We start from the raw sequence: 26079 nt of genomic DNA on the forward strand, positions 1-26079 counted from the left end.
CATTATTTCTGTTTTTTGGATACGAGCTTAAATAATGTCCATGCAGTTAGAGATTAATAGCTGGCCTGATGAGGAGAGTCAATAATAAAATTATGTCCCTAAAATTTAATCAACGTTACTTCCTCACTGTGTGGAAACTACTTTTGTTTTAACTAATTGGTTGTTTATAAATTGCTGCATTTATGAGTGCAATCTTTTATGTGAAATAGCGCTACATAGTTATTTTAGATCACTTGGTACAACATTGCTGCCTCTACTCTCAACAATACTCATTAAACAGTGAGGCTTAGCAACATCACCATAATAAACCCTCATTGAGTGGTTTCTCTCAGGATGACAAATCCACAGAGGTGATGGATGAATACTCATACCTATCATACTGGATAGGCTGATGAGGAGGTTTAGTTTGGAATATTCTCTACTAGTTAAGAGTTAATGAACTGGATTTCCTGATTTTTTTGTGCTTTTGGGGAGCTTTTTGTTGATTGTCTGACAAATGATATGGTTTTACTAAAAGACTAGAAAGTCTGTGGTTTAATTTGGGTGACTGAAATCCATATAGTGCATCCTTTCATGGATTCAGCTTACTCACTATGATAACTCTCCCCTCTCATCCAAATCCACCACATCATTGCTTTTTGTACCTATGTTGCTGCTCTCTCCTCAGTATAAAAATTGACTAATACATGAAAAAGTTAACTAATGGTTGTATCAAAACATTGCTGCATTAACTATACTTCATATCAGACACACGCACCCACCTGTTTGACATACGATGCTCCAGCTCCATTTTCAGCATTTTTTAAACGTGAGACTCCTGCAAAGTGAAAAGAGAAAATAAACACATTTCACTAAACTGATATGCAGCTGCCTCCACTGGCTGCTTCTGAAAAACTGTCCAGCAAAGAACTGCCAGAGTTGCACCGATCATTATCACTGAACTATTTTCCATTTTGATTTAATCTGATTTAACAAGAAATTTGAAAAGATAATCATAATTTATATTCAGAAGTATTCATAAGTCATGGGATGGAGAATTTGGGGACTCTGCTAATGTCACCCTGTCTGCTGTTGATTTTTAGATGTTATCTGTGCAAAATATGGAAGAATCTCAATATTGTCTTATTTTTGAGAAATGAAAATGAATGTACTTATGTTTATAGATAAGGAATAAAATGATTGCAAACATCAGCTGCAACACAGCCACACGTAGGATCAAGGTCATCACTACATCACAGAAATTTAGACCAGAAAATTATTCAGCATGACATTATTATTCAACTGCCGGTGCTTAAGAACGGAAAGATAAACCTTTTGAAAGTTTTAAGACTTTCACATCATCAGTTTATTTCTATGTTTTCATAAACAGTGTGAACATCTTAATCCAGCTTCAGCACTTGCCTTCATAGCAGATTTAAGATATTAAATAAATTAAATAAAGTCTCTCACCAGAACTCTGAGGAGCTGCAGTGTTTGCTGTGGTTTGAGGACCTGTTTCTGAGAAAAACCACAGTCCTCACCATAAAAGCTTTTTTTTAATGTTTTTATAAACTGTGTGAACGTCTTAATCCAGCTTTGTCACTTCTTTTCTGTATTTTTAAGATACTAATTAAAACCATCTCTTGCACAAGTGAGACATAAAAGATGTTTACCTAATGCAAGAGATGAATTAAATATTATTGCTAACATTATTTTGTAAGAGTTCTATGAAACTCAATAGAACAGAAACATGTTAAGAATTAGTGATAAATTGTACAAGCAACTTACCTACAGTCAAATGAAATCCATCAAAGAAGTCGTCATGTGTTTGATTGTGTTTGTGAGGGACTCTTGCTCCACACCAGTATATCCCACTATCGTTTGCTGTTACTTCTCTCACTGTAATGGTGATACGCCCGCTGTTCTCTTTCATTATAAACCTCTGTTTCAGGTCAGGCTCTGTGGTGGTTACTAGCTGTTTGCATACAGTTGAATCTTCTCCTTTGCAGATGAATTTTATACATGAGGAGGCATCCTGGTTGTACTTACACTGGTATGTGAAGTTCTGCCCACACAGACACATACACAATCATTCACATGCTCGCACATGCATACAAACACACACTCAGTGCCTTAGCACACTATATGGGTTTTACATTGTGTAACCAATTTAAACCAGTTTCACTGTGTTTGTATAACCCACGGTGGTCAATAACAGAGCCTGCAAGGGGAGTCAGTTTGAAGTCAGCTCAACATCTTGCCGGACTTCCCTCGCTAGCAAGTGACAACCGTATGGAGTGTCTCGCTTTTGTCCACAGTGACGAACCTCTGCGCCAGCGAGGTCTGACATTAGACCTAACATGCACTGTGTGAGATTCATGGAGGAATCGCCACGGGAGCCACAGTGCTGAATGCGGGACATTGTGTTTTTCTGTAAATAAAGCCTCACTGCTCTTCATCAACGTCCTGCTTTTGGGCCCAATTTCCTACCTTCATCTGCTTCTCTCTGCTGAGCCTCTTAACAGCTGTGACTGTCTGAAGAGAAGTGTTGAAACGATCACTGTGCAAGTGAGCAAGCTTTTACTGGGAAAACATTTCTTTATCTAATCAACTTTATTTAACTCAAACTAGAACCAATACTTACTCAGTGGCTCTCCAATGTGTAGCTTCAAGTTTAAGAGAACAAAATTCTGGTCAACTTTTTTTGGACCTCCAACTTTGCCTTGGTGCCTTGATCAACTCCAACTCAGAAAATCCAACTGGTAACAGCAGTGGTGATGACAATAAAAAGGATTATCAAAAAGAAAGGGAAACATCTCTCACAGCATGTGTTCTTTTACAGAACTGCATGTTTAACAAGTAAACCAATATTATCTATTATCTATTTTAGATTTTTTATATTATATGTTATCCGTTTCCACAAACACAATATCTAAAATCTGATTTTATTTTTTTACATTTAAATTAAGGATAAATTTGATATCAGGAATATGTTTTAAAAAGTTGATGCATGGGTCTCCCATCACCTCAGCTTTCATCAGAAGTCTTTGGAACAGAATTCCACTATTTGCTTCCCTCAGTCATGGCCTCTTCATGCTTATTGGGGTTAACAGCATCAGACTGCTTTATTTGCTGCTTTGATGCTACAAAAACATTCCATGAAAATTAGTTATTCAATTATTCATGGTATGGACTAGAGGTAAAAATCCATGGCTTCCTTAATTAAATACATTTTAATGTACAAAAAAACATAAAAATAAAAAAACCCCACAAAGATCACACGGCAGCTCCTGCCTGGGTTCGAACCAGGACTCTCATCAAATAGCTTGAGTCTAGCTAAGACAAGCAAAGTGAAAGCAACACTCAGAACATTGTTTTGTTAGATTATCTAGCCACCAACATCTCAGTGGAGGAAATGTAGACAGCATTTAATTGGGCTATAAAGAGAAATGAATTCCACATAATTTCAGAATCATGTTGAGTTTATTGAAGTTTTAGAGATACTGCGAGTTTATTGAAAGAGAGTCTTTGTCTTTCACAGAGAAAACTAGCATTAAAAGAAAAGGGAAAGTTTTAAAACAACTGCATCTTTTAAAAAGGCTCGAGGTTGATTTGACATGAATCTAAAATAAGACATCTAAACATTGTATTTACTAATCTTATGTAAAAAGTGTAGTAGTGAATAATACCCACGTACTTTACTTCTGTTTTTTTGTATTTGCTGTTTATTTGCTCTCAGACTGTTTAACGTCTCTGGGTTGCAGCTGAAAGAATAAGGCTACAATTTTTGTATATTGATTTTCTAATCTCACTACAGACCCTAATGCTATATTCAAAGAGCTATTATAAATGCTATATAACTGCACAGCACTACTCTTACATACTGCTGCTTTGGTTGTGAAGTCTGCATTTATGTGTCTAACCTCTTGGTATATATAGATTTTTTTTTTCTAAAATATATCACTCTGCTGGCAGCTCCCCTGTCCAAGTTTGGGATTGTTTGTCATGTACTGCCAACGACACTCTTTCATGCTCAGAGTTGACTCCTGGACTTCATTTGATTGCTTGAACTGATGATTGATGTTAAATGAAACTGAACGATGGACAGATATCACGGCCACGTGAAACTACGTGAAGCTTTATTATACAGTCCACAAAACGACATATAATTACAGGTTAATTCTTTAAGGACACCTCCTCTGCCTAATAACATTTGAACATCTTAAAATACATTATGATCTCTTTTTTCTTAAAAAAAAAATACACAAATGGAGCTTGACATAAATATAAACATGATTTACAATAAACAGCAATCGATGAAGCTTCAACCCTGTCATGAAACAGAAACAGAAACTTTTGAAGCAACCAGGAATTAATTTTTAAGCTCTTTCCTTCAAATTCATTTTAATGGGATAAACTCCTCAACGTCTAAACAAACATTTGTACAGAACAATACAGAACACATAATACAACAAAGGCAGATCATTTATTTTATTATAATTATGTATTTATTTTATTTGGTTTTCGGTTGTTACAGACAGGACAGACATGACTGGGGGATAGGACACTTACATTGGCTCCCTGTTGAAGATCATATCAATTTCAAAATTATCTTGCTTACCTTTAAAATTCTAAACAATTTGGCTCCCAGCTATCTGTCTGAACGCCTTCATTTGTGTATTCCTAATAGAGCACTAAGATCTTCCAATCAGATGCTTGTGACGCAACCGAGGTCTCGTCTGAAGTCCAGAGGTGATCGGGCCAGACTCTGGAATAACCTCGCTCCTTATATTCGTTCCTTTGAGTCCATCCAGTCTTTTAAATTGCATCTTAAAACTTATTGTTTTAGTCTGGCTTTTAATTCAAACTAGTTGGTAATTTCATGGCTAGTTATGCTGTTTACCCATATTGTTTTCTTGCCCTCCTTTTCACTGTTTTTATTCTAACTGTCTTATACTATTGGTCTGACCAACTGCAAAGCACTTTGATCAACTTTGTTGCATTATTATGTGCTATAGAAATAATTTTTGATTTTTGTTGATTTCAAGAGTGACACTGTGATTGTACAGCAGAGTAATATGTGCACTTTTCCAGATAGATGAGTGTGCCTTGCCAAGTGTGCCTTGTATCGCTGGGACTCAACCAGTTGATATCTAAGAGCTGAGTATGGATCAGTGTAAAAAAATCGCAAGTCCTCACAGTAGTTGAGTGATTTCTGTCTCTATCAAGCCAACATCTAAGAAGTTTGGTGTTAGTCTTAGATGGACTGATATAATAACACAGATGTAATGACCTGAATTCTTGGCCATACAGGTTCTGTAATTTATACATTTCTAACAAGAGAAATTAACTCTAATTCCCGTTTTAGTTTTTTCCCGTCCTTTTGACTCTGGAGTACAAAGACTCCTCTGTAGGTCTGTGTAGCTGATTAGCAGATGAGTTGGTCGGACGTTTGCTGAACGTCACAGCAGAATATTTGTAGGCAGAGGAGCTGGGTTTGACAGTCGGTGTCTCACCACCAGCTTTGTTAGACCTGCTTTGAAAGTTGATGGTAGAGTAATGCAGTGAGTCAGGCTGGTTTGGGGGATTCACAGTGAGATAAACTGTGTTTGTTGCAGTTTCTGAGTCTGGATACTCAAGGTGCTCCTGGAACTCTTCATAGATATTCTCCTGCAGGAAAGAATGAAAACACACCGTTGAACAGTTTATATTTGATCTAACAGGAAGCCTTTTCCATGCAAAGTGCAAATAAAATTCCTGGCCAACTCACATTTCAATTGTGACTTTTCTTGTGATAACATTATCAAGCAAGATGCAGTTAGCCAGCTGGCTACAACTTAACATTGATGCACTGATCTGGCAATGGTTAGGTCATAATTTCTTGAGCATATTCACTCAAGATCATTAAGAAACTGGTTTCCTCTAACAATCACATTTTCATTGGTAAAATGAGCTTCATCACATGAAAGCAAGAAGCAACCCAGCTGAAAAATCCCCACCCAAAAGTGCCAGAAACTTGAGCTTCTCTCCACCTGCATCTTACCCCAAAAGCAAGGTAATCTCCATAAACTACCACATTATAATGATCAACAATACAGGATTAAAACGCCTGAACGAAAAGTGGTTTTGGCCTCACTGTATAGTTTCTCCAAGTATGACAGCTCTATGGAGGTCCCCGCCTCTCCTCCAGTTGTACACTCAGCAGTGGCTCCCCACGAGTGTGTGTGCTGAGCCCACTGCTCTACACCCTCTACACTACAGACTGACCTGCTCACTCCAGCAACAAGTGTGACAAGTGCAATACCCATAGGTTGGTGTTTTTATTGTTATTTATTCAAAATGCTGCAACTGGGAGTTGCTTCTAATTTCGTTGAACATCTGATGTTTAATGACAATAAAAGAATCGTGATCCTGATTCTGGCTTGTTTACAATTCATCCATATAGATTTTATAGTTAGAGCTGTGACAACTCTGACTTGTGTTCCATTTTAAATCAGGTATCTTGAACTGGCTCAAGTCAGACTTCCAGTTCATAAAGATATAGCAGTCCCACCAAGCCTGACTTAACACTCCACAGCTGTGAATGTAAATAGTAGTAAAACTGTAAGACATGTTTAAGAGCTTTATCCAGGCTCTGGATGTGAGTGCGCTGCAGCTGTGTTTTCAAACAAAAACAACAAGCACTGATGAATGAAAGGTTCTACCTTTTCTAAAGAGAGAAAAATCCTGCATTTCTCTGCTTTTCCAACTTAATGCTTAGTTATTGTTACTGTAACAAGCTCAACTGAGGAGTCACTCCCAGCTCAACCATCTGACTTTTGAGGCATTACATTAATAATACGAATACATTACAATACAATAGAGTGAGCAGACATGACACATGACACAGCCTAAGTCACTCACCTCTTTTATATTCTGTACTGCTGCTTCATTTCCTGTGTTTTGTAATTTTGAAATTCCTGCCAAACAGAAAAGAAATAGTGCAAATTGAACAAATTTCTACAAATCTCATACAAATGAAGTTCAATTTCTTCCACCAGCTCCATGACCTTTAAAGAAAGAACTGTAAGAGTTTCATCGATAATGTAGTATTTACATATTACATATTAAAATATCAATTTCAAAAAGCAAACAAAAAATGAATAGAAGCTGCTAACATCATCCTGTCTGCTGTGGGATTTTAGACATCATATGTACAAAACACAGGGAGGGAAGTGATGGTCGTTGTGTGCTGCACAAATGAATAATAAAATGTACTTACGTTTGTAGATAAGGATCAAGACGATCACAAACACCAGCAGCAGCAGCAGCAGCAACGAGACACAGACGATCACAACAATCCCTACATCTGAGGAAATGAAGGCAAACAAAAAGTCAGCATGGCTTTATCTCCCAGTTTGTGGACGCTTGTGTAATTTTATTTGAGACTGAGAGAAATTTAAATGAAACTGTTCTTTTTAAACCTCATGAACATCTTCACCTCACTCGTGTTCAGCAACAGTTTTAAAACATTAAATGTATGGAATGGGTCTTGGTTGGAACTCAGTTTATCATGTTCGTAGTGACAACCAAGAATTAAAACATTAAGTGTAATCTCTTACCATGACTTTTAGAAGCTGCATCAGGTGCTGTGTTTGCAGGCCCATCTGTTTATGAGGAAAAACGTTTTATTTTCTTCATATAAGACAAACAAATCAAATATAAATGCATATGCAATGTTCAGTCGTGTTCGGGGAACAACCAACAAACTCTGAGCCTGTAAGCGAAGACAACAGGCAGTGGTGTATTTTATAAGAAGCTTGGATAAATAATCTGGGGCCTGGCCATTTAGTGCTCTATGTTAAAACAAGATTTTTAAAACGAATTCTAAAATCTATTGGGAGCCAATGTAAATAATATAAAATGGGGGTAATGTGAGCACGCTTGCTAGAGCATGTTAGTAGCCTGGCTGCTGCATTTTGTATAGCTTAGAGGCGAGAAAGAGATGATTTGTCCAAGCTGGTAAACAGGGCACTACAATAATCTAAACACGATGACACAAATGCATGAACAATGTTTTATAATTCAGCTGAGGAACCCATATGTTGGAGTTTAGAAATGTTCCTTAAATGAAAGAAGCAGGAACGAGACAAAGACTTTACGTGTGAGTCCAGGTCCAGAGAAGAATCAAAGCTTACTCCAAGATTTCGAATATTTGACTTGGCAGAAGGAAAGAAAGAGGCAATAACTTGACTGATTTTAGACTGTAGTTCTTAAGGAGCTACAGTCATGGTCTCTGTTTTATTTTTGTTTAAAACAAGGTAATTGTTAGAAAGCCAATCAGAGATTTGAGTTAAACACTGGACTAAGGTGGACAGCCTACCCAGCTGGTGAGGCTTAAAGGACATATGCAGCTGAATGTCATCGGCATAGACATAATAAGATTGAATTATGCCAGCTAAAGGAAGAATATAAAAAGAAAATCATAATAGACCCAAAACTGAACCCTGTGGAACCCCACAGGTTAGGGGGGTAATGTCAGTCCTAACAGAAAAGGTCCTATCTGATAATTAGGAAGAAAACCAGTCTAAGGCAGATCCAGATAGGCCAGCCAAAACCTTCAACCTGTTAAGTAGAATTTTATGGTCAATGGTATCAAAGGCAGCATGGTGGTTAGCACTGTTGCCTCACAGCGTGGGTTCTCCCCGGGTACACCGGCTTCCTCCCACAGTCCAAAGACATGCACTTTGTGGGGATAGGTTCATTGAAAAATCCAAATTGCCCATAGGTGTGAATGCAGGAGCGAATGTGAGTGCGAATGATTGTCTGTCCCTGTGTGTTAGCCCTGCGACAGACTTGTGACCTGTCCAGGGTATACCCCGCCTCTCGCCCTATGACAACTGGGATAGGCTCCAGCGCCCCCCGTGACCCTGACGAGGATAAGTGGAAGCGAATGGATGGATGGTATCAAAGGCTGCACTGAGGTCAAGCAAAATGATCACAGAACAATCCCCTGCATCAGAAGCCATTAATAAATCATTATAGACCCTTAAGAGAGCCGTCTCAGTGGAGTGATGCTTTTGAAAGCCAGACTGAAAAGGGTCAGCAATCTATAATCTGCATACTAAGGACCGGAAACGATTTTCTACATTTCTTTACAGTAATTTGCTTAAAAATGGCAATTCTGAAATAGGCCGGTAATTACTAGTAGAGCGAGGATCTAGATTCTGTTTTTTCAATAGAGGAGTTACCTCAGTATGTTTAAAATAGGATGGAACACAACCTTGCCTCAGTGTGCTGTTGATCACGGATAGCAATGTGGGACCAATGCTGCTGAGAGTCCCAGACAGGACAAAGGGAAGTAATGGTGAGGATTTCATTTTACCTGTCACTGTAATTAAATCATTAAGCGTGATTGGAGAAAAGGAAGTAAATGACCCAGGACACCGAGGGGCATCTTCATAAGGGGAGGCACTTTAGGAGATTTTGGATCTCAAGTCCATCACCTTATTTACAAAGTGATGGAGAAAAGTATTACAATCTTAATCAGAAAGTAACTGAGCATGTTGGAGGAGAAACAATACTGTTGATGGAATCAAATAGAATTCTTGGGTTATTCTTATGACGATTTATAAGATTATTGAAATAAGAGGATCTAGCCTTTTTCACAGACTCGTTATATAAGTGAAGAAGTGAATTGCTCACGATGGACAACCAGACCAGTGAACTTCCAGAGACGCTCTGCTTTCTGACAGGAGCGTCGAAGACCACAAGATTGATTATTTAACCAGGGTGTACGGGACCGAACAGATAGGAATCTGATATGAATTTGCATAATAATGTATACTATCAGTCATCAATTTCATTAATTTCTTCTTTTTCTAAAAGCAGGTTTCAAAATAAAAAACCCCAATGTTCCACAGTTTTACTCCACAAATGGACACACAACAGGTTTTAACTGTTAACATTAAGTCTTCAGATTTCACCCCATTTTATTCTCTGTGGAAAACAACATCCTCTGTACATAACAGAGTAACATAACATAACATATCATAATTATACATGTATATAATTTGGCAGTTTTATATTTTATGAATTCCATGAACTTCATGATTTTAGTCTTTAAAAGTAGAACATTAGTGTGGTCTCTAAATCCAGCTTTATTAATGATCCTGATTGCTTTTTTCTGAGGTTTACACAATAGTTATAAAGGAGTTGTGTGTGTGTGTTACCTCAGACTTCCACACAATACTCTAGGTACAGCAACATGAATGACTACTAAAATGCACGGTGATTTATAATACTAAAAATGTTTTTGCTCAACTCAGTACAAAGATGCTTTGTGACAGTTTGTGTGCTTTTATGTTGCACCCTGAAATTTTGCATGAAAGACTCGCCTTCAACAATAAGAGACAGTTCTCGTCATTAAAGCCTTTTCTTTTCTATAAGTGAAACATATGAAATAAAAACCTATATCATTGAGTTCTACTGCTAAACATTTTTTTTTTGCTTTTAAAACTTTAAAAAAACAACATTTAAATACATTTCAGATATTTGATTTGGCATGTCTTGAGTTATTATACCAGACACCCTTGCTGATGTAACCCTGCCAGGGGTTTGTGTCTCCTCCCACTCATGAACTGAGAATCTTTTGTATTTTAGATGCATTTGTAAAGTATTGCACCATGGAGCCACTTAAAGAATCACCTTAAATTAAAAACAAAACAAAGAAAACCCAATATCTTGGAAATTGTTGACTATCAGGCAGCCTACAATGTAATGAAAACCACTGAAGAAGTCTGCAAACTACACTGTGTCAAACCAGTGTCGCTGAAAAAATGGACGATATTTTATGGATAGGAAGTGTCGTTGTCAGTGTTGCATTACCCTGAAAAATGTGAATTTGATGAGGTTAATTTAAACTACATTTTAAATGACAGAAGACAAAGATTTAAAAAAAGAATTTCAAAACTGATGCGATGTCAGCGATTTCAGTTGTGGCTGATAATTTCCTGCTATCGCGTTTCTGTGGGTTACAGGAGGTGCAGGAAATGAAAACAAAAACAGCAGCAGCTTTACATGCTACTGCTGATCTGTGTTGCTGTTAGAGTTATAATAACAGAACTGGCTTTTTACAGGAATGGGTCTTGGTTGGAAATCAGTTTATCATGTTCGTAGTGAGAACAAACAATTATTTATTTCAGTCACTCCACTTAGAGAAGGACCATGTGGTTTAAAATCAAGACTAAGTGTGTTGATCAAGCAGCAAACTTTGGGGATAATAAATGATGCCAATGTGGAACTAACACAATCTATAGTTCCTCTAATAGACTATGTGCACCTTAGCATATGCTGCTTCCGGTGGGAAAACTGTATAGCGCTTTGTTTCCAGTGCGATATTCGCGCCTTGTTTACGGTCAGGTTTTCCAAAACAAGTCAACCAAATGGATGAATCAACTGGCAATTTACATTTCTCTAGATGTCTTGGGCATTTACCAAATATATCTGTAGATGATGTTCATCGTCTTCATCGTGATATTTTTTTTCCCCCGAGAGAAAGGATTATCGGGGGTGTTATGTTCTAAAAATAACCCACAATAGGTGAAATCCACAAAGTAACCAACTTTATTTTTTACAATTATTTTAGATGTTTTAAGGCTGTAAACCCCTCACTACACACTTTATACACTTTTCTCATACAGACATGAACATTTTCACACTTTTCTCTCTTGTTTCTCTCAAGGTTCTTGAATGAAACCAAAGATCAAACCCTGTTTTCAGGTCCAGAGCATGGGAATAGAGCAGCTGCGAGAGAATTCAACACTAATGAATCAGAAGTCCAACTTTTTGCGCTTCCTCTGCCTTTTGGATGCTACCGCAGGTGCCTTTGCAAAACGTTTCGTCAGCATTGTGTTTGTTGGGGGGAAACTTACAAACATACAGTACAGCACTTCAGAGTCTCACTGCTAGCGATCGATGTAGCGATTCTGTACTGTACAGGAGAGACGGCACGGAGGAGATCGACAATGGTCTACAACTGATTAGGAAGCAGAACACAATGCGCTGTAAAAAAAAAAAAAAATGCAAAAGTGCACTAATAAAAATCAGCGAAACAGCGAGGCCGCGAAAGGTGAACCATGTTATAGTGAAGGACCGCTGTAATTTTGAAGGTAAGTCACAACATACCCTTTGTAAATACTAATGTATAGAAACCATTTGCCAGTTTAAATCATTATAACTGTCACTATACAGAGATGTGCTTCTGAATGTGGACGATGTGTCTTCTGATTTTGTAATGCAGTTCTGCTTGTGTTGAGTGGTGTAAACAAACAATCGATTGTACACTCTTCAAACATCAAAATTGATCATTAGATTTTTTTATGACACAGCAATGGTGATTGTTCCCACCTTCTGCTCTTTGTAATTTAATGCGATCTTTGTGTTTTTGTATTTTGGACATGATTTTGGAGTCCATCTTCGCAGTAGCAATTGACTGCAAAATAAAGTTACGGGAAATGTACAACTGTACATCCGGTCTTAAAACAGGGACGGCTGCTACTAAAAATCCCTTTCTTCACATCAGCTGTATGCGGGTAGCTTTTTTTAAAAATAATGATTGCATTTCTCACAGTTAGCAGCTGCTGTGACTGCAGCACCTTTTGTGTGGTGCAGATCATCCACGTTTGCGCTAAGTTATTTCATTAGTACATTTATAGAATTATAGTCTTTCTCAGCACTGATGAACAGATATTTGTGTGTTGCAGTCATATAGTTCAAAAATGCAGCTTGCTAGAATTAACTAATAATTTTGCACTCCATCATATTATGTAAGTATGATCACCTCTGGTTCCAAAAAACAACCTGACGGTGTCCAAAATCCAAACATTCACACTTTTAAAAAGTTTAGAAAGAAACAGACGACAGGTCAGTGGACACATCCATCTTTGATGTTTGGGCAAACTTTCGTTTTTTACGTTAGAAACTACGTTTAAATATGTTTTAAGAATTCCTGTCATGGAACTCCTTTTGTGGTTTACTGTACATCTCAAAGTGACTCCTTTTGTTGATAGTCCTTACGGAATTATAATAATAATTTGAAATAATATAAAAATCGTGACTCACCTACAGTCAGGAACAATCTGCCAAAGAAAACGTTGCTTGTTTGGTTGTCGGTGCTTTCTGCTCCACACCAGTATGTCCCACTGTCATTTAATGTTATGTCTCTCACTGTTATGGTAAGGTTATTCTTTCTATGGTTATCATTCATAGAAAACCTGTTTATGTGAGTCTTATTGTTGTTTATGAGAGACTCACATATAGATGGCTCGTCTCCCTTACAGAAAAATTTTTTAAGTGAGGAGATATCCTGTTTGTATTTACACCAGTAGGTGACGGTCTGTCCAACAGTGGCTGATTTCTTTATTGCAGCTATAGAAGTAGAAAATAGAAAAAAATAAAAACATGATGTATTTGAGACTTGCTTTCGTGTATTTGAAACTCAGAAGCTGAAAATGCGTAATACTCACATAGGGGCGCTGGGGTTAAGAGGTTAATCTTTACTCGTTTGAGTGAAAATCTTCCCTCATTTGATACCACTGCGCACCAGTAGACACCAGTATCCCATCGGGACACATGACTGATAGAGGCGCTGAAGCCATGGCTGGTGAGAATAATTAATCCTTTTGACTTTTGAGGATAATTTGTTAATAAAATATCTTCACAGGCGAAATTGTTCTTTCTGCAGAAAAACGTGAACCCAGACATGTAATCATCTCCAGGAGAGTCACATGTTTTTTTGTACAAAATGAGATTCAGTGTTCGTTGGCAGCTCTCAAGCTCTGTAAACAAAACAGTGAAATCAAATATTTGTCATCTTATGAGGACTTGGAATGTTTCTTTCATGTTCAAATTAATTTTCCTAAGTCTTTTGGCAATGATTTGAAATACATGGGGAATAGATCTCTTAGGTCTCTCATGATCCAGTTCATTTTTATAATAATAATACTACTACTATTACTACTACTAATAATAATAATGATAGATGTGCTACATTTCTTACCAGGTTCTGGTTTCTCGGCTTTTCTGTCAGTCGAGTTTGATCTTCGGTTTAATTTACACTTATCTTTAAGGTCTTTAATGGCTGCCTGGTGATTTTTACTTTTTGTATCATGGTAAAATCTGCCTTCAGTTTCCCACACATCTTTCTCAGAGCTTTGAATGGTTGTTTCATTGGAATCGACTATATCATTGTCTTGATGTGATTTATTTATTTCAGGATATTTGCAGGTGAATTTAAACCATCCTTGGTGACATTCTTTCATTCCAAAGCTGACCTCATAACCTGCAAATCAAAGAGACAGTTATATTACATCATATTCTGCAAAAGGAATCTCATTCTCATTTTACACTGTCAGCCACACGCAGTCCGGTTTGATCTTAACCTCTTAATGCCTAGTGTCTCACGTTTGATATGTGAGATTTTGTGACTTCTATATCATCAGTGTGAGTCCTCTTGAAAAATCTAAAAAAAAAATGTGCATAATACATTTTTAAGTAATAAACAGAAAAAAAATGCCAGAATTAGCAAATATACAAATTAAAGTATTTTTTCAATTGTCAGAAAGTTTAATAAATGCTCCAGTTAAAAAAAATATTCTGGTAATCATTTCATGGTTCAGACATAAGTGAAAATGCCCTTCCAGTCCAGCACGTCTCAGTTTTTCTGGACCTAATAAAGAAATGCTGTCAGCACAAATATTTGAGCTTATATTGTAAGAAATAATTAATAATAATAATAATAATAATAAAAAGTGACAGAAAAATGTACGTCCTATAATTATAAAACAGAAATGGTTTGTTAATGCAGAGATTGTTTTCTTTTACTGTGAACCCATTTTTTCACATAAAAAAAACTAAAGATAGATATTTGTGTCACAGAAATTACTAGATTTTTACTAGATAGCAGATGAAGTGATGAAGAAGAATGAAAGGCATTATTTAGTATTTCTTATCCCACAGAAATAATATATTTGCACCACAGTGATATGTTTAACATGATGATTTTTATAAAATTTGCACATATTAAGAATTGTCCCTGCACCACATGTAAATGTTTAAATTCATCATTAATTGTGTGTTTATGATTATCACAACTGTGTGTATGTGACAGCAAATTTTTAAGTAAATTAAAATATTGTACAGTGTCTTTTCAAAATTATTGTTCAGTTTGTGAGTCTGAGTATTTTATTATTTGCAGCTGGATTTCCTTCAGGTTCACTGTCAAACTGTTTCTACATACAGTTTGCATCCCTTTAGTGTTAAGCGGTCTTAAAAAAGATTACACCACATCAAAAATACGTTTGTTATCTATAATATTATACATTCAGATAGACTCTGAGTGTTAATGTGTTAGCAAATGAATGTTTGTACCTGTCGTTATTGAGAGGATGAGTAGCAGCAGAAACTTCATTATCTGGTTTTGGATGTTTGTTTAAGATCTTGAAGTCTGAATTATTTATCTGCAGTTTGTTTCCTGATGTCTTTTTCCCTCCTCAGTCTGTTGGTCTGCAGTGATCTTTCATTAATTTCGGTTTTAAGTTACCTAAAATCTTCCTGCCCCACTTTTCAATCTGTCCATTTTTTTTGTCTTAAACAGCTCCTTCCGCTTTGTATGTTGCTTCCTCTAATTGGTGGTAAACAGGAAATAAATGGTGTGTGTGGTGGAGAATCATATCACGCTTTGATTAACGGGAAGCTGAAACTGCGTGACAAAAACAGCAGTTTGTAGCTATTATAGAAAACTGCTTTTATCAGTTAGAAGGAGACGGGTTTCTTTTGTTTGCACAGTTCAATAATGTAAACTGAGCCTCATGGATTTCAACATATAAAGGCGGCTTCTGTTTGACAGTACTAACCTTTATGGGGGAAAAAAAAGTCTGCAACTATACTACTATACTATAAATATAGTAGTAGTAAAGCTGTAGTAATAGTAATATTACGATGAATTGTACTTATGATTAATATAAATGTGTCTATGATGGTTCTGCTGGTTTCCCAATCTACCAGCTTGCATCGTTCATTAAATTTTCAAACTAATTTTGAAGAACTTTTTTCCGTCTAGATCGACAAATGACATGTTAATTTAACTGCTGATTGCTGTGCAACTGCTGTGCAACTCCGACATGGCAAAAAAACCAACCAGCCCTGGCATTTTTGGTCCAGACGGCCCATCATACTTATATATGTCATATATATATCATTTTGTTTGATTATAGATATTAAAAACAGGTTTGAATCAGGTTGGTACAGTTCATGTTAGTTGGGTTAGTTCTTGCTTGTACCACCAAGTAAGAACTAAGAACCAAATGATAGGAGTGATGATTTCTAAAGCTCAAGGTGTATAAACAGACATGTGTTTTCTCATTGGTGTCAGCTCAAAATAAATACACAACAACATTTTATTTAGGTAATAGTTTATTTACAAGACGCAGGAACAGAAAAGTGTTCAAAGTTTCAGATGTATTGTACATGAAATGGGATTTAAAATCTGATCAATAAGCCAAGTAAAGATGTGTCGGAAGTTAATCTGGTTCTAGATAATGGCTCTTTACTGCAGGTGGCATTAGTGGACTGGACTTCACTCTATCTCAGTACAGATAATGTACACTGTATGCTTTAGCTGCAAGGTTAGCAACTCTCAAATAACACTGGAGTGAGAACAATATGATGGGAAAAATGAGACAAGAACATTTTCTAACTGCTTTGTCTAAACGTGCCTGCTGCCACTTCCCCATCAACCTTATGTATGGAAACACCACCAGTTAAACAAAAACAGTGTTTTTAAGTAATTTATTTTCGCTCTAAACAGTGATCTTGTTGTGTTAAACTAACCTCAGATGTCGTAAAAAGTAGCACCCACAGCACATCTGTCTCATTCTCCCCAGTAAAACATACCAAGTAATCTGAACCTCTAGCTGAGGTTTTTCTGTGATCCCTGTAAAATGCAAATCATTCAATATTGGCACAAGTGACTTAGAAGACAAATGCTGAAATCGTTTGTGAATTGTTCATATGTACAGTCTGTCAGTGTTGGGCAAGTTACTTTGAAAAAGTAATTAATTATAGTTACTAGTTACTTCTTCAAAAAGTAACAGAGTTAGTAACTGAGTTACAATATTGTAAAAGTAATTAATTACTTGAAAAGTAACTATTGCGGTACTTTAAAAAAAATGTTTAACCCTCTGGGGTCCAGGGTATAATTGGCCATTTTAACTACTTTTGATTTTCCCTCCACATTTCACCTTTAAAAACTGTTTATTTGCCTTGTTTGGTATCATCCTTTTCAGCACAACCTCACGTGTCTGAATTTACAGTCATGTTTTCATTTTGACATACTGTATTAACACAATTGATCTAAAATCAGACAAAATAATCAGAGTAGAAAAACATATTTTTTACTGTAACAGCCACAAACATGTTTAATGAATCATATTTCATAACTTTAAATGCAAATATAAATTGTCAATTTTAAAATCCTATGCACAAGTTTTGCAAACAACAAAGTTATTTGCATCCATTTACCTTTTACCTTGATTTTTTAAGTAACCATTTCAAACTATTTACACAACAATCAGCTGTTCTTCAATAAGATGTCACACAAATTATTTGTGCCACTCCAAAAAAATAATTTCTGTCCACTATAAAGGAGAACATCACAGCCTGATACCTGCAGGTCTGACAGCAGCAGGTGTATCACTCCTGTTTCTACCTGGAGACAGCAGTCGCCTCATTGTTCTGACACACAACACAAAACTATCCACAACACTACACACTAACTGCACAAGACAACACATTAACTTCACACTCCAAACATGCTAAACGTCACAAATCTCTCACATCTCAAAACTCGCTCTCTCTCTCTTTTCCGCTGTCTTTCTCTCTCTCTCTCTCTCTCTCTCTCTCGCCGTCACTCCTAAAACTTCCCCTGTTTTGTTTTTGTTTTGTTTTGTTTTTTGCTCATAAGCAGAGAGTTCTTGCTGCGCTGTCCTTAGACAGTAAACTTGACAAAACTATTGAGGAAAAAACGCCGCTTATATATTTTTTATCATAACTCTGGTTTTACGTGGCCTATCAACACAATTTATAAACTGGTATATGTCACCTTGTTGCTTTGTCTTGAAGTGGTCATGTGATTGGTTTACCACGACTACTTTATTCTTCCTCAGTCAAACAGCAGCACTCATGCGATTGTTTTGCCCCCTTAGCTCCAGGTGTTGTGCTAGACAGTGATCGTGATTACCGTCCGCGGGAGCGCGCGCAGCTGCTTGAAAAAAGTAACGCCATTATTCCCATCACTGCAGTCTGTGGGATTGTTAAAAGGATACCAGGGATGTGTCTCAAAAGTGTTTCAATAAGGAGAGTTCACTTAAAAGAACATGATTTACTGACATAGAGAAATGATTGTATTTGGCAGTCAGACTCCAGCAGCTCATCATGGCAGAACACAATCCCAGCAGTTTTAGGACAGGACCCACCAGAGTCTAGGTGGTGGTGGTGAGGATGTAGACTGAAGTTTGGATGGCTCCAGCTGAGGTGGGTTTGAGGTTGACAGGGGTGGATTGCATCAGTGAGAGTCTAAAAGGGAGAATGATGGAGAGTGCAGATTTAAACCAGTGGAGGCTCAGCATGCTGATGTCATCTTATTAAAAATGATGCTACTATGTGTATTTAAATACAATTTTCTGTAATTTTTATTTAATTCAGTTTGAGGTAAAGGCTTACTCTGACTTACTGCAACATGAACATGATCAAGGCTTTTTTGCTGAATATGGAGTCTTTTAAGTTAAACATAACCACGCCAAGAGAATAAAGACATTTCCAGTTTGATTTGAAAATAGATTTCCTTTCAAATCTTGGATTTAACCTATTTTTATCATTTCCAAATATCACAAGATTCCACTAAGAAATGTGGGAACTGTGACCATAAAAAAATTACAGTATTGTGTGAATCCTATCACTATACCAGCATTCATGAAAGCACAAGGACAAACAAAAAACGCATATAAGCAGATTCATATTTTGTAACCAAAAACACCTCAAGGAAGGAAATGTAGACAGAATTTATCTACGCAGCAGAACACCGCAAGTTTCATCTTATCAGACTGGTTTCAAAACATGTCAAGCTCTACGTCAGCACACTTCCTTTTCAGTTTGGGAGCATGTTGCCAACATTTTTGATACACTTGTTTTGCACCTCTTTGTGTTTTTTTTTATTACTATACACGATTTGACATAAATCAGTCAATGTATTTCATATTTCTTCACAGACCTTATTTCTGTTTTGGCTTCAACTTGTTGACTTTTGAGTAGAGAGGCTCCTGTGGAGGTCTGGGTGGGTGTGTGGCAGTCGACGTAGTCAGACTCGTGCTGTGCTTCACAGTCGAATATTTGCAGGCCGATGAGCTTTGTGTGAGGATCAGTGTCTCAGCAGCAGCTATGTCAGAGCTGATCGGAAAGTTGATGGTGGAGTAATGGAGTGAGGCAGGATGGTTTGTAGGATGATCGACGGTGAGATAAACTGTGTTTGTGGCATTTTCTGAGCCTGGACTCTGGAAATGCTCCTTTATTTCTTCATAGATATTGTCCTTGCCAGAAAGAGGAGAAGAAATTACAGTTTGAACTGTTTATATTTGATCTGATGAGGTTTACCATCAATCATTACCTGTACATCTTGAAATTCAAATTGGTGTTGCTAAAACTGTTAAGCAATGCTTAGTTCAGAACGCTGGCAAATAAAATGATATGAAAATGGCCAAAAAAGCTAAACCAGGGATTTTTAATCATGTATCCATTAAATCAGTTCACTATTTTTTTTACTTGGAAGAGCTTTCAATCAGTCAGTGTTAGCAGGTACTATAAGCTCAGGCCTCGGCCGCACAGGTCTAGAGACTGGCGAGTGATGATGTGGCAGTGATTCTACTTTCATGTGTATTCTGTGACAGGTTGCTGTTGTTGCTGGCAGTTGCCAGGAAACTGCTAATTCCCTGGACACAGTGGACTAGAGAGGTGTCAGTGACCCCCCTGGCAACCACAGGTCTTTAGGAAAAAAATATGCATTGACTGATTGGTTGGCATGTGGTTGCTGGCAGCCAAGTATATGGTACTGCATCAGAAACCTCCCTGTGATTGCATGGATCATAGCACACTGCCACAGTCACACATAGTGCACCATTCACTCACCTCTTTGATATACTGTGCTGTTGCTTCACTTCCTGTATCCTTTGAAGGTGAAAGGCCTGAGAAATCGAAAAGAAACTGAACAACGTAGATTCATTTCAACACGTCACTGAACTGAGACTTAACTAGCTCTTCATTTGACATCTGTCAGGATCCAGTGTGCGTGTTGCTGTTTGGCATATTTTTCCACAATGCACTCCGGAAGCTCCGATTCTCACATCCAGCTTCCCTCAACTACGGCTCATCTCTAGTAATAACCTGTCAGTATTTAAGGACCGGCTGAGACCTTCACTTTCCGCCAGATTGTTAGTACCACTATAGAGCTGGTCGGCCTCCAATGTCACTGGTCCTTCTTGCCAACTTTTTACCTGCTAGAAACTAACCACCGCCTTCTGCTGCTTACTCCGTCTTGACATCTTAGATCTGGAAATCTCACCTGTCTGCTCCCCTGCTCACGGCAACTTTCTGCCAGATGTATGATTAGATATAGGTGTAAAAATGAAGGTAAGTGATAAATGAACTTACGTTTGTAAATAAGGATCAAAACTATCACAACCATCAGCAGCACTGGCAGCAGAAAAGCTATACAGACGATCAACACGACGACTGCCTCAGAAAAAACAAATACAACAGAGTCAGGATGACTGGAAACTGATTCACATGCAATCATCACACAACACTGTCGTGACGTCATGAAACTGTCTGTTAGTTTTCTGCGAGATAGTAAATGTACACTCTCACCAAAATTCTTATTCTCATGTGGATGTAGAATACTTCCTTGTGTCAGACCTTGAAGAAAAGGAGAGTGTTCAGAAAGTCGTATGTCTTATTATATAACTGAAACAACTGATGTTAATATGCAAAACACACAATTTTGAATATTAAGTCTTATTCCTTTAAGAAAAAGCCCCAACGATGAGAATCTGTTTGGGTTTTTTTGTTTGTTTTGAGACAGAAATATTTTGAAATCATTTTTCAGATCCTGCACAGCAACATATCGTCAAAGGTTCAGCAGTACAGACATTAGACATTATAATAACTTCTCTAAACTAAATTCTTCTGTTGCAGTAAAGCAAGTTACAGAGAGTTTCAGATATCGTGCAGATTAAACTGTGCTAAGTAAAGATGTTTAAGGCTGATGGACTCTAGGACTTGTTGTAATAAACTAAAAGCTAGACTAGTGCCCTCCCCAGGTGAAAACACTGAAGCTGTGAGCATGTTACATGTTTTCCTTGAATATCAAGAAGACTGCACTGTGGGGGAAAAGTTTTTCTAAAAAGTATGGTGTTCTGAGATTTCCCCTTCATATTAAATATATATAGGAAAATGAATGTTCATCAAGATAAACCTGTAAATATTCACGTCACACCTCTGCAGGTGGTGAAGGTGGCGCAGGAAGACTGAAGCATAAACAGCAACAGCCTCAGAGGTTATTACATTCATACAGTGAACTTTGTCAAGTGCTTTTGCAGAATAGACTTTTGCAGACTTTGTAACCGATGCAAATGATGCACAGGAATTATTCTTTGTTACTCACCTACAGTGTTGGTCAAGTTACTTGAAAAAAGTAATCAGTAACTAATTACTGATTACTTCCCCAAAAAAGTAATCCCGTTACTTTACTGATTATTTATTTTCAAAAGTAATTAATTACTTAGTTACTTAATTACTTTTTAAAAACACGATTTACAACCTGAATAGGTGATAAAGCGATCGATCTTTCAGCCCAATTCTACTTTTTCTGCATAATCCATCATACAAAATGTAATCAAATGGAAAAGTCTCTTTTTAAAACTTGTTTTATTAGTTTTAATCTTTTAACTTTATGCATCAAGCAAAAAAAATTTTGTGTTTACATTCACTCTTTCAAATAGATGCAAGTAAAACACAGCAGAAAATAAATAAAGTCACAGACTAGCGGTCCTTTTGCTCTATTTTCACCTGTAAAGCAGGAGTGGGCTAGGCGGAGGTTTACCCTGGTGCAGGTGTGCTGCAGCGGTCAGTGGAAGAATCCACGAGTTTCTCTGTGAATTTCCCATTACGTCGTAGCGCACTCGGTGCTTGCTTGGAAGTTTAGGGGGTTTTTTCACTGTAAAAAGAAGTTTTCTTCCCACACACAACGGACACTAATGCTTTTGTCACTTTTTATGGAATCAAACTCAAAGTAAGGTCAGTACTTCCACGCTTTAAACGCTGCACGCTCATACTCTCTCCCGGACTCGATATATTATCCATTGTTGATCTGCACACAGCTGTTGTCACGAACGACGCACTTGCTTACGTCACTGTCATGAGACATTCTCGCAAAAAAATTCACGGTTTTAGTAACGCAGTAACGCAGCGTTCCTACGGGAAAGTAACGGTAATCTAATTACCGTTTTTGCAATAGTAATCCCTTACTTTACTCGTTACTTGAAAAAAGTAATCGGATTACAGTAACGCGTTACAAGTAACTTTCACTAGTTCTGATCCAGACCTTTCAGTAGCATTTGAGGTGTGTGTGACTGAACAGATTTGTACAGCCTGCTATGTGGTGGATGCCATGCAGGTAATAGAATGCTAGCATTAGCAGTCTGTTAAACTGTGCTAATAAGCAGATGTGTTTCTGTGTGTTTCACTGTTACAGTGTATGGAACACACAACATGGTGGCACCCAAAGCCTTATCAGTCAGACTTCAAAAGTCTAGAAACCAATGTATGTTTTTAATACACAGTTTTTGGTGTAGATCATTATCGATAATATTGATGTTAAATAATTAACTAAAGGTCTTGACTGCACTTTTAAGTATAAGTTAGTAGGGGTGGGAGATCAACCTTTTAAAATGATGTCATATTTTAAGGAAATTTGGGATATTTCTGATGATATGTTAGAGAAAAGGGAAACTTTCATCATCTGCTTGCAGCTTGCAGGCTGCATATTAGGGCAAATATAATTAGGGCATTTTTCACTTTTCCCAAGGATTTGCTATCACTGATGACACAATACTGGGAAAGGAGGACTTATGTGGTGATGCAGCATAAGACAAATGCAAAGACAAAAGTGTCCTAGCTTAAGTATAACATTTAAAATGCTGGTATTTTGTTACTAAACCTTGTAACTCTACAGGTTAAGCCGGCACAGGACTGTCACACGGTAAAATTTAAAAGAAACTTTTATTTATGATGTTGTATCCTGGGTCAAGTTTTTTAACCAGTACCTTAAAGCCTTTCTTAATTTCTATCCATTCTTATGTGCACTAGGGAAACTAAAGACGTGATGTTGTTATATCACAAAATATTACACTGCTATTGCTGTTAATTATGATTGTAGCATAGCCCTAATATTCCACTTATAGCCCAGGAGAAAACAGTCTGTGTTCCCTCACATTTCCTTTTGATTTCTGACTGACTACGAGCAAATGTCTTAAAAAGTGACATATATTTTCTTTGATAGGTTGATCTTGACAGTCACCCACACAACAAACAGCACAACTTACCTACAGTCAAATGAAATCCATCAAAGAAGTCGTCATGTGTTTGATTGTGTTTGTGAGGGACTCTTGCTCCACACCAGTATATCCCACTATCGTTTGCTGTTACTTCTCTCACTGTAATGGTGATACGCCCGCTGTTCTCTTTCATTATAAACCTCTGTTTCAGGTCAGGCTCTGTGGTGGTTACTAGCTGTTTGCATAAAGTTGAATCTTCTCCTTTGCAGATGAATTTTATATATGAGGAGGCATCCTGGTTGTACTTACACTGGTATGTGAAGTTCTGCCCAATAGTTGGTTTCAAAGTTTGAATATCTGAAGACAAAAATATAAATATTTGCCTTCAGCTTATCAGCCAGCTTTTATCATTTAAACCTCAGAGACTGAACATGTGGAATACTCACCTATAACTTTCAGGTGTATATGTGTGTGTGAAAATCTGTAACTTCCATCATTTGATTCCACTCCACACCAGTAATCACCAGCATCCTGTGAGGTCACATGACTGATGGAAATGTTAAAGGCACGGCTGCTGCCTGTGAGAGTAAACGTCCCTTTTGACTTTGGAGAAGATTTTGTTGATAAAATGTCCTCACAGGTGAAACGGTTCTTTTTACAGAAGAACTTTATGTGGGACTCGTAAACATCTGGATAATCACATGTGATGGTGCTGTTAGCTGTTCTGTACACGCTGAGAAATGTTCGCGGGCAGTTTACATGCTCTGTAAACAAATCAGAGAATTAAAGCAGTTTATTTTATGTTCAGGTGACTTTTTGAAATGTCCTTTGCTCCATTACTTTGAATAGATGGGGACTCACTAACTGTGGAAATGTTTTAGAAAAGTTCGTACTGCAGCGCAGGACTGCTCATGAGCCAGAAAAAAAGTTCCCAGTGTTTCCTAAACTCCTCTTTTGTTCTGTATCGATTTTTTAATCAAATATTCTGATTTCCTGTGTGTGCCTCGTCTGGTGTCTGACACAATGATGATGGGGATGATGATGACGATGATGATGATATTTCTTACCATTCTCCAGTTTTCCTTCCTGTATGTCAGGTGAGTTCGATCTTTGGAAAAACCTGCACCTGTACTCCCCAAACTCTTGCTCTTTAACACGTTTTATTGCAACCTTGAGATTTTTATTTTTTGTATCATGGTAGAGGACAAATCTGCCTTTATCTTCCCACACGTCCTTCTTAAAGCTTTGTACAAGTGTTCCATTGGAAAGAACTACATCAATGTTGTGATATTTGTTATTTGTTTCAGGATATTTGCAGGTGATTTCAGCCCATCGATGGTGACATGCTCTCACTTCAGATTCAGCCTCACAACCTGAAAATGAAAAAAATCTCTTTGTAAGAATCTGGAGCTGCAGTCACGTAGTCAAAGTCAACATTAATTTCATGCACGCATGTTTGTTCTTGAAATGTATGAGAGAAATAAAATTTTTAGCACTTCTTATACCACAAAGATATTTGTACACTAAGACCTGTTTTTGATTTGTTGCCTGGTTCATGATGTCTCATCCATGTAACTATTTAAATTCAGTGTTTGTTGTAGCGATAGACTCAGGGTGCTATGTTCAGATGGTACGACCCGAGATTATCCAATCAGACGTTTTACTTCCTAAAAGCTTTAATAAACAAGGTGAAAATGTGTTATGTAAAAGAAAACAAATGGTGCACATAATTAATGTTAACATTTTTAAGATGGTATATTTTATTAAAGTGCATGAGCACAATTTTAGTTTTTCTATTTATATATGATCTATATTATATATGATTAAAATGTGATTGCTTGCTTGAGTTGTAAAAACCTTTTTGCCATTTTTAAAATATATGAACAGACTTAAAAGTAAGAAATTGAAAAAAATAATAAAATAAAAATAAAAAGCTTAAACCAATCCAAAACACATAATCACCAGCAGCATATGTATTGTAATGTAACATTCAGTAGTCGGTTGTATTAACAAGTGTTAGTTATCTTTTTACCTGTCAGTGAGAAGATGAGTAGTAGCAGTAACATCACCGTGCTGCGTGCTGATGCTTCTTTAAGAGTCTGATGTATCCTCGGCTTGTTTGCTTTCACTGGTTTTTCTGAGACTCTCCAGGGTTGTTTCTTGAATTTCACCCGTATGTGACTTTAAACTTTCTTGCCCCACCTTCCTGTCTGTCCTTTTTAATTTTTTTCCTTAAACACAGCTCCTCCCTCTGTGTAACTTACTTCTTTTGATTGCCAGTAAACAGGAAATAAATGCTGTGTGCGTCAGTGTGAATGAGTTGGTGAAAATTTCCCTGGTTGAACTGGAAAGCTGTGACAGCGTGGCAGTCATTGTCCAACAGTTGTGGCAGTAGCATTTATTATATCGACTTTCTTTTTCATACTTTAGATACTTTTTACATGTTTTTATGGGCAGC

General features: G+C 37.2%; 2 protein-coding genes and 1 long non-coding RNA gene across 3 annotated transcripts in view; all 3 read right to left on the bottom strand.

Annotated features, from left to right (window-relative positions):
* The window catches only part of LOC146387749 (uncharacterized), a 4497-nt gene extending 3631 nt beyond the window's left edge, over positions 1 to 866 (bottom strand). The window contains exon 1 of the long non-coding RNA XR_014800189.1: positions 762 to 866. This is a non-coding gene — a long non-coding RNA (uncharacterized LOC146387749). The remainder of the gene's footprint in view (positions 1 to 761) is intronic.
* A 3166-nt stretch (positions 867 to 4032) lies between these two features.
* On the bottom strand, positions 4033 to 15683 carry LOC146387750 (uncharacterized). Its single transcript, XM_084929579.1, has 8 exons — positions 15388 to 15683; positions 14018 to 14299; positions 13485 to 13796; positions 13081 to 13386; positions 7581 to 7625; positions 7241 to 7327; positions 6883 to 6938; positions 4033 to 5649 (listed from the first exon to the last, which is right to left on the bottom strand). Exons 1-8 carry the CDS (start codon positions 15425 to 15427, stop codon positions 5344 to 5346), a joined length of 1434 nt encoding a protein of 477 aa, XP_084785705.1. The 5' UTR covers positions 15428 to 15683; the 3' UTR covers positions 4033 to 5343.
* Positions 15684 to 16429: 746 nt separating this feature from the next.
* On the bottom strand, positions 16430 to 25777 carry LOC146387751 (polymeric immunoglobulin receptor-like). Its single transcript, XM_084929580.1, has 9 exons — positions 25654 to 25777; positions 24689 to 24994; positions 24068 to 24385; positions 23670 to 23978; positions 20935 to 20982; positions 20719 to 20799; positions 20197 to 20252; positions 19286 to 19601; positions 16430 to 18591 (listed from the first exon to the last, which is right to left on the bottom strand). Exons 1-8 carry the CDS (start codon positions 25685 to 25687, stop codon positions 19287 to 19289), a joined length of 1467 nt encoding a protein of 488 aa, XP_084785706.1. The 5' UTR covers positions 25688 to 25777; the 3' UTR covers positions 16430 to 18591; position 19286.
* Between the last annotated feature and the right edge of the window lie 302 nt (positions 25778 to 26079).

Source organism: Perissodus microlepis, chromosome 5, assembly GCF_051167445.1.
Source record: "Perissodus microlepis isolate ML-2025 ecotype Zambia chromosome 5, ASM5116744v1, whole genome shotgun sequence".
NCBI lineage: Eukaryota > Metazoa > Chordata > Actinopteri > Cichliformes > Cichlidae > Perissodus > Perissodus microlepis.

Bases quoted from the DNA above. Each gene is read 5' to 3' on its own strand.
- LOC146387751 (XM_084929580.1), bottom strand. From the start codon at position 25,687: ATGTTACTGCTACTACTCATCTTCTCACTGACAG. The intron at 23,979-24,067 runs GTGAGTATTCCA...TTTTGTCTTCAG, and splicing joins TATACACCTGAAAGTTATAG to ATATTCAAACTTTGAAACCA. The intron at 20,983-23,669 runs GTAAGTTGTGCT...CTTTTCTTCAAG, and splicing joins TGGATTTCATTTGACTGTAG to GTCTGACACAAGGAAGTATT.
- LOC146387750 (XM_084929579.1), bottom strand. From the start codon at position 15,427: ATGAAGTTTCTGCTGCTACTCATCCTCTCAATAACGACAG. The intron at 14,300-15,387 runs GTACAAACATTC...TTTGATTTGCAG, and splicing joins CATCCTCTCAATAACGACAG to GTTATGAGGTCAGCTTTGGA. The intron at 13,387-13,484 runs GTGAGTATTACG...CTACTTCTATAG, and splicing joins CTTAACCCCAGCGCCCCTAT to CTGCAATAAAGAAATCAGCC.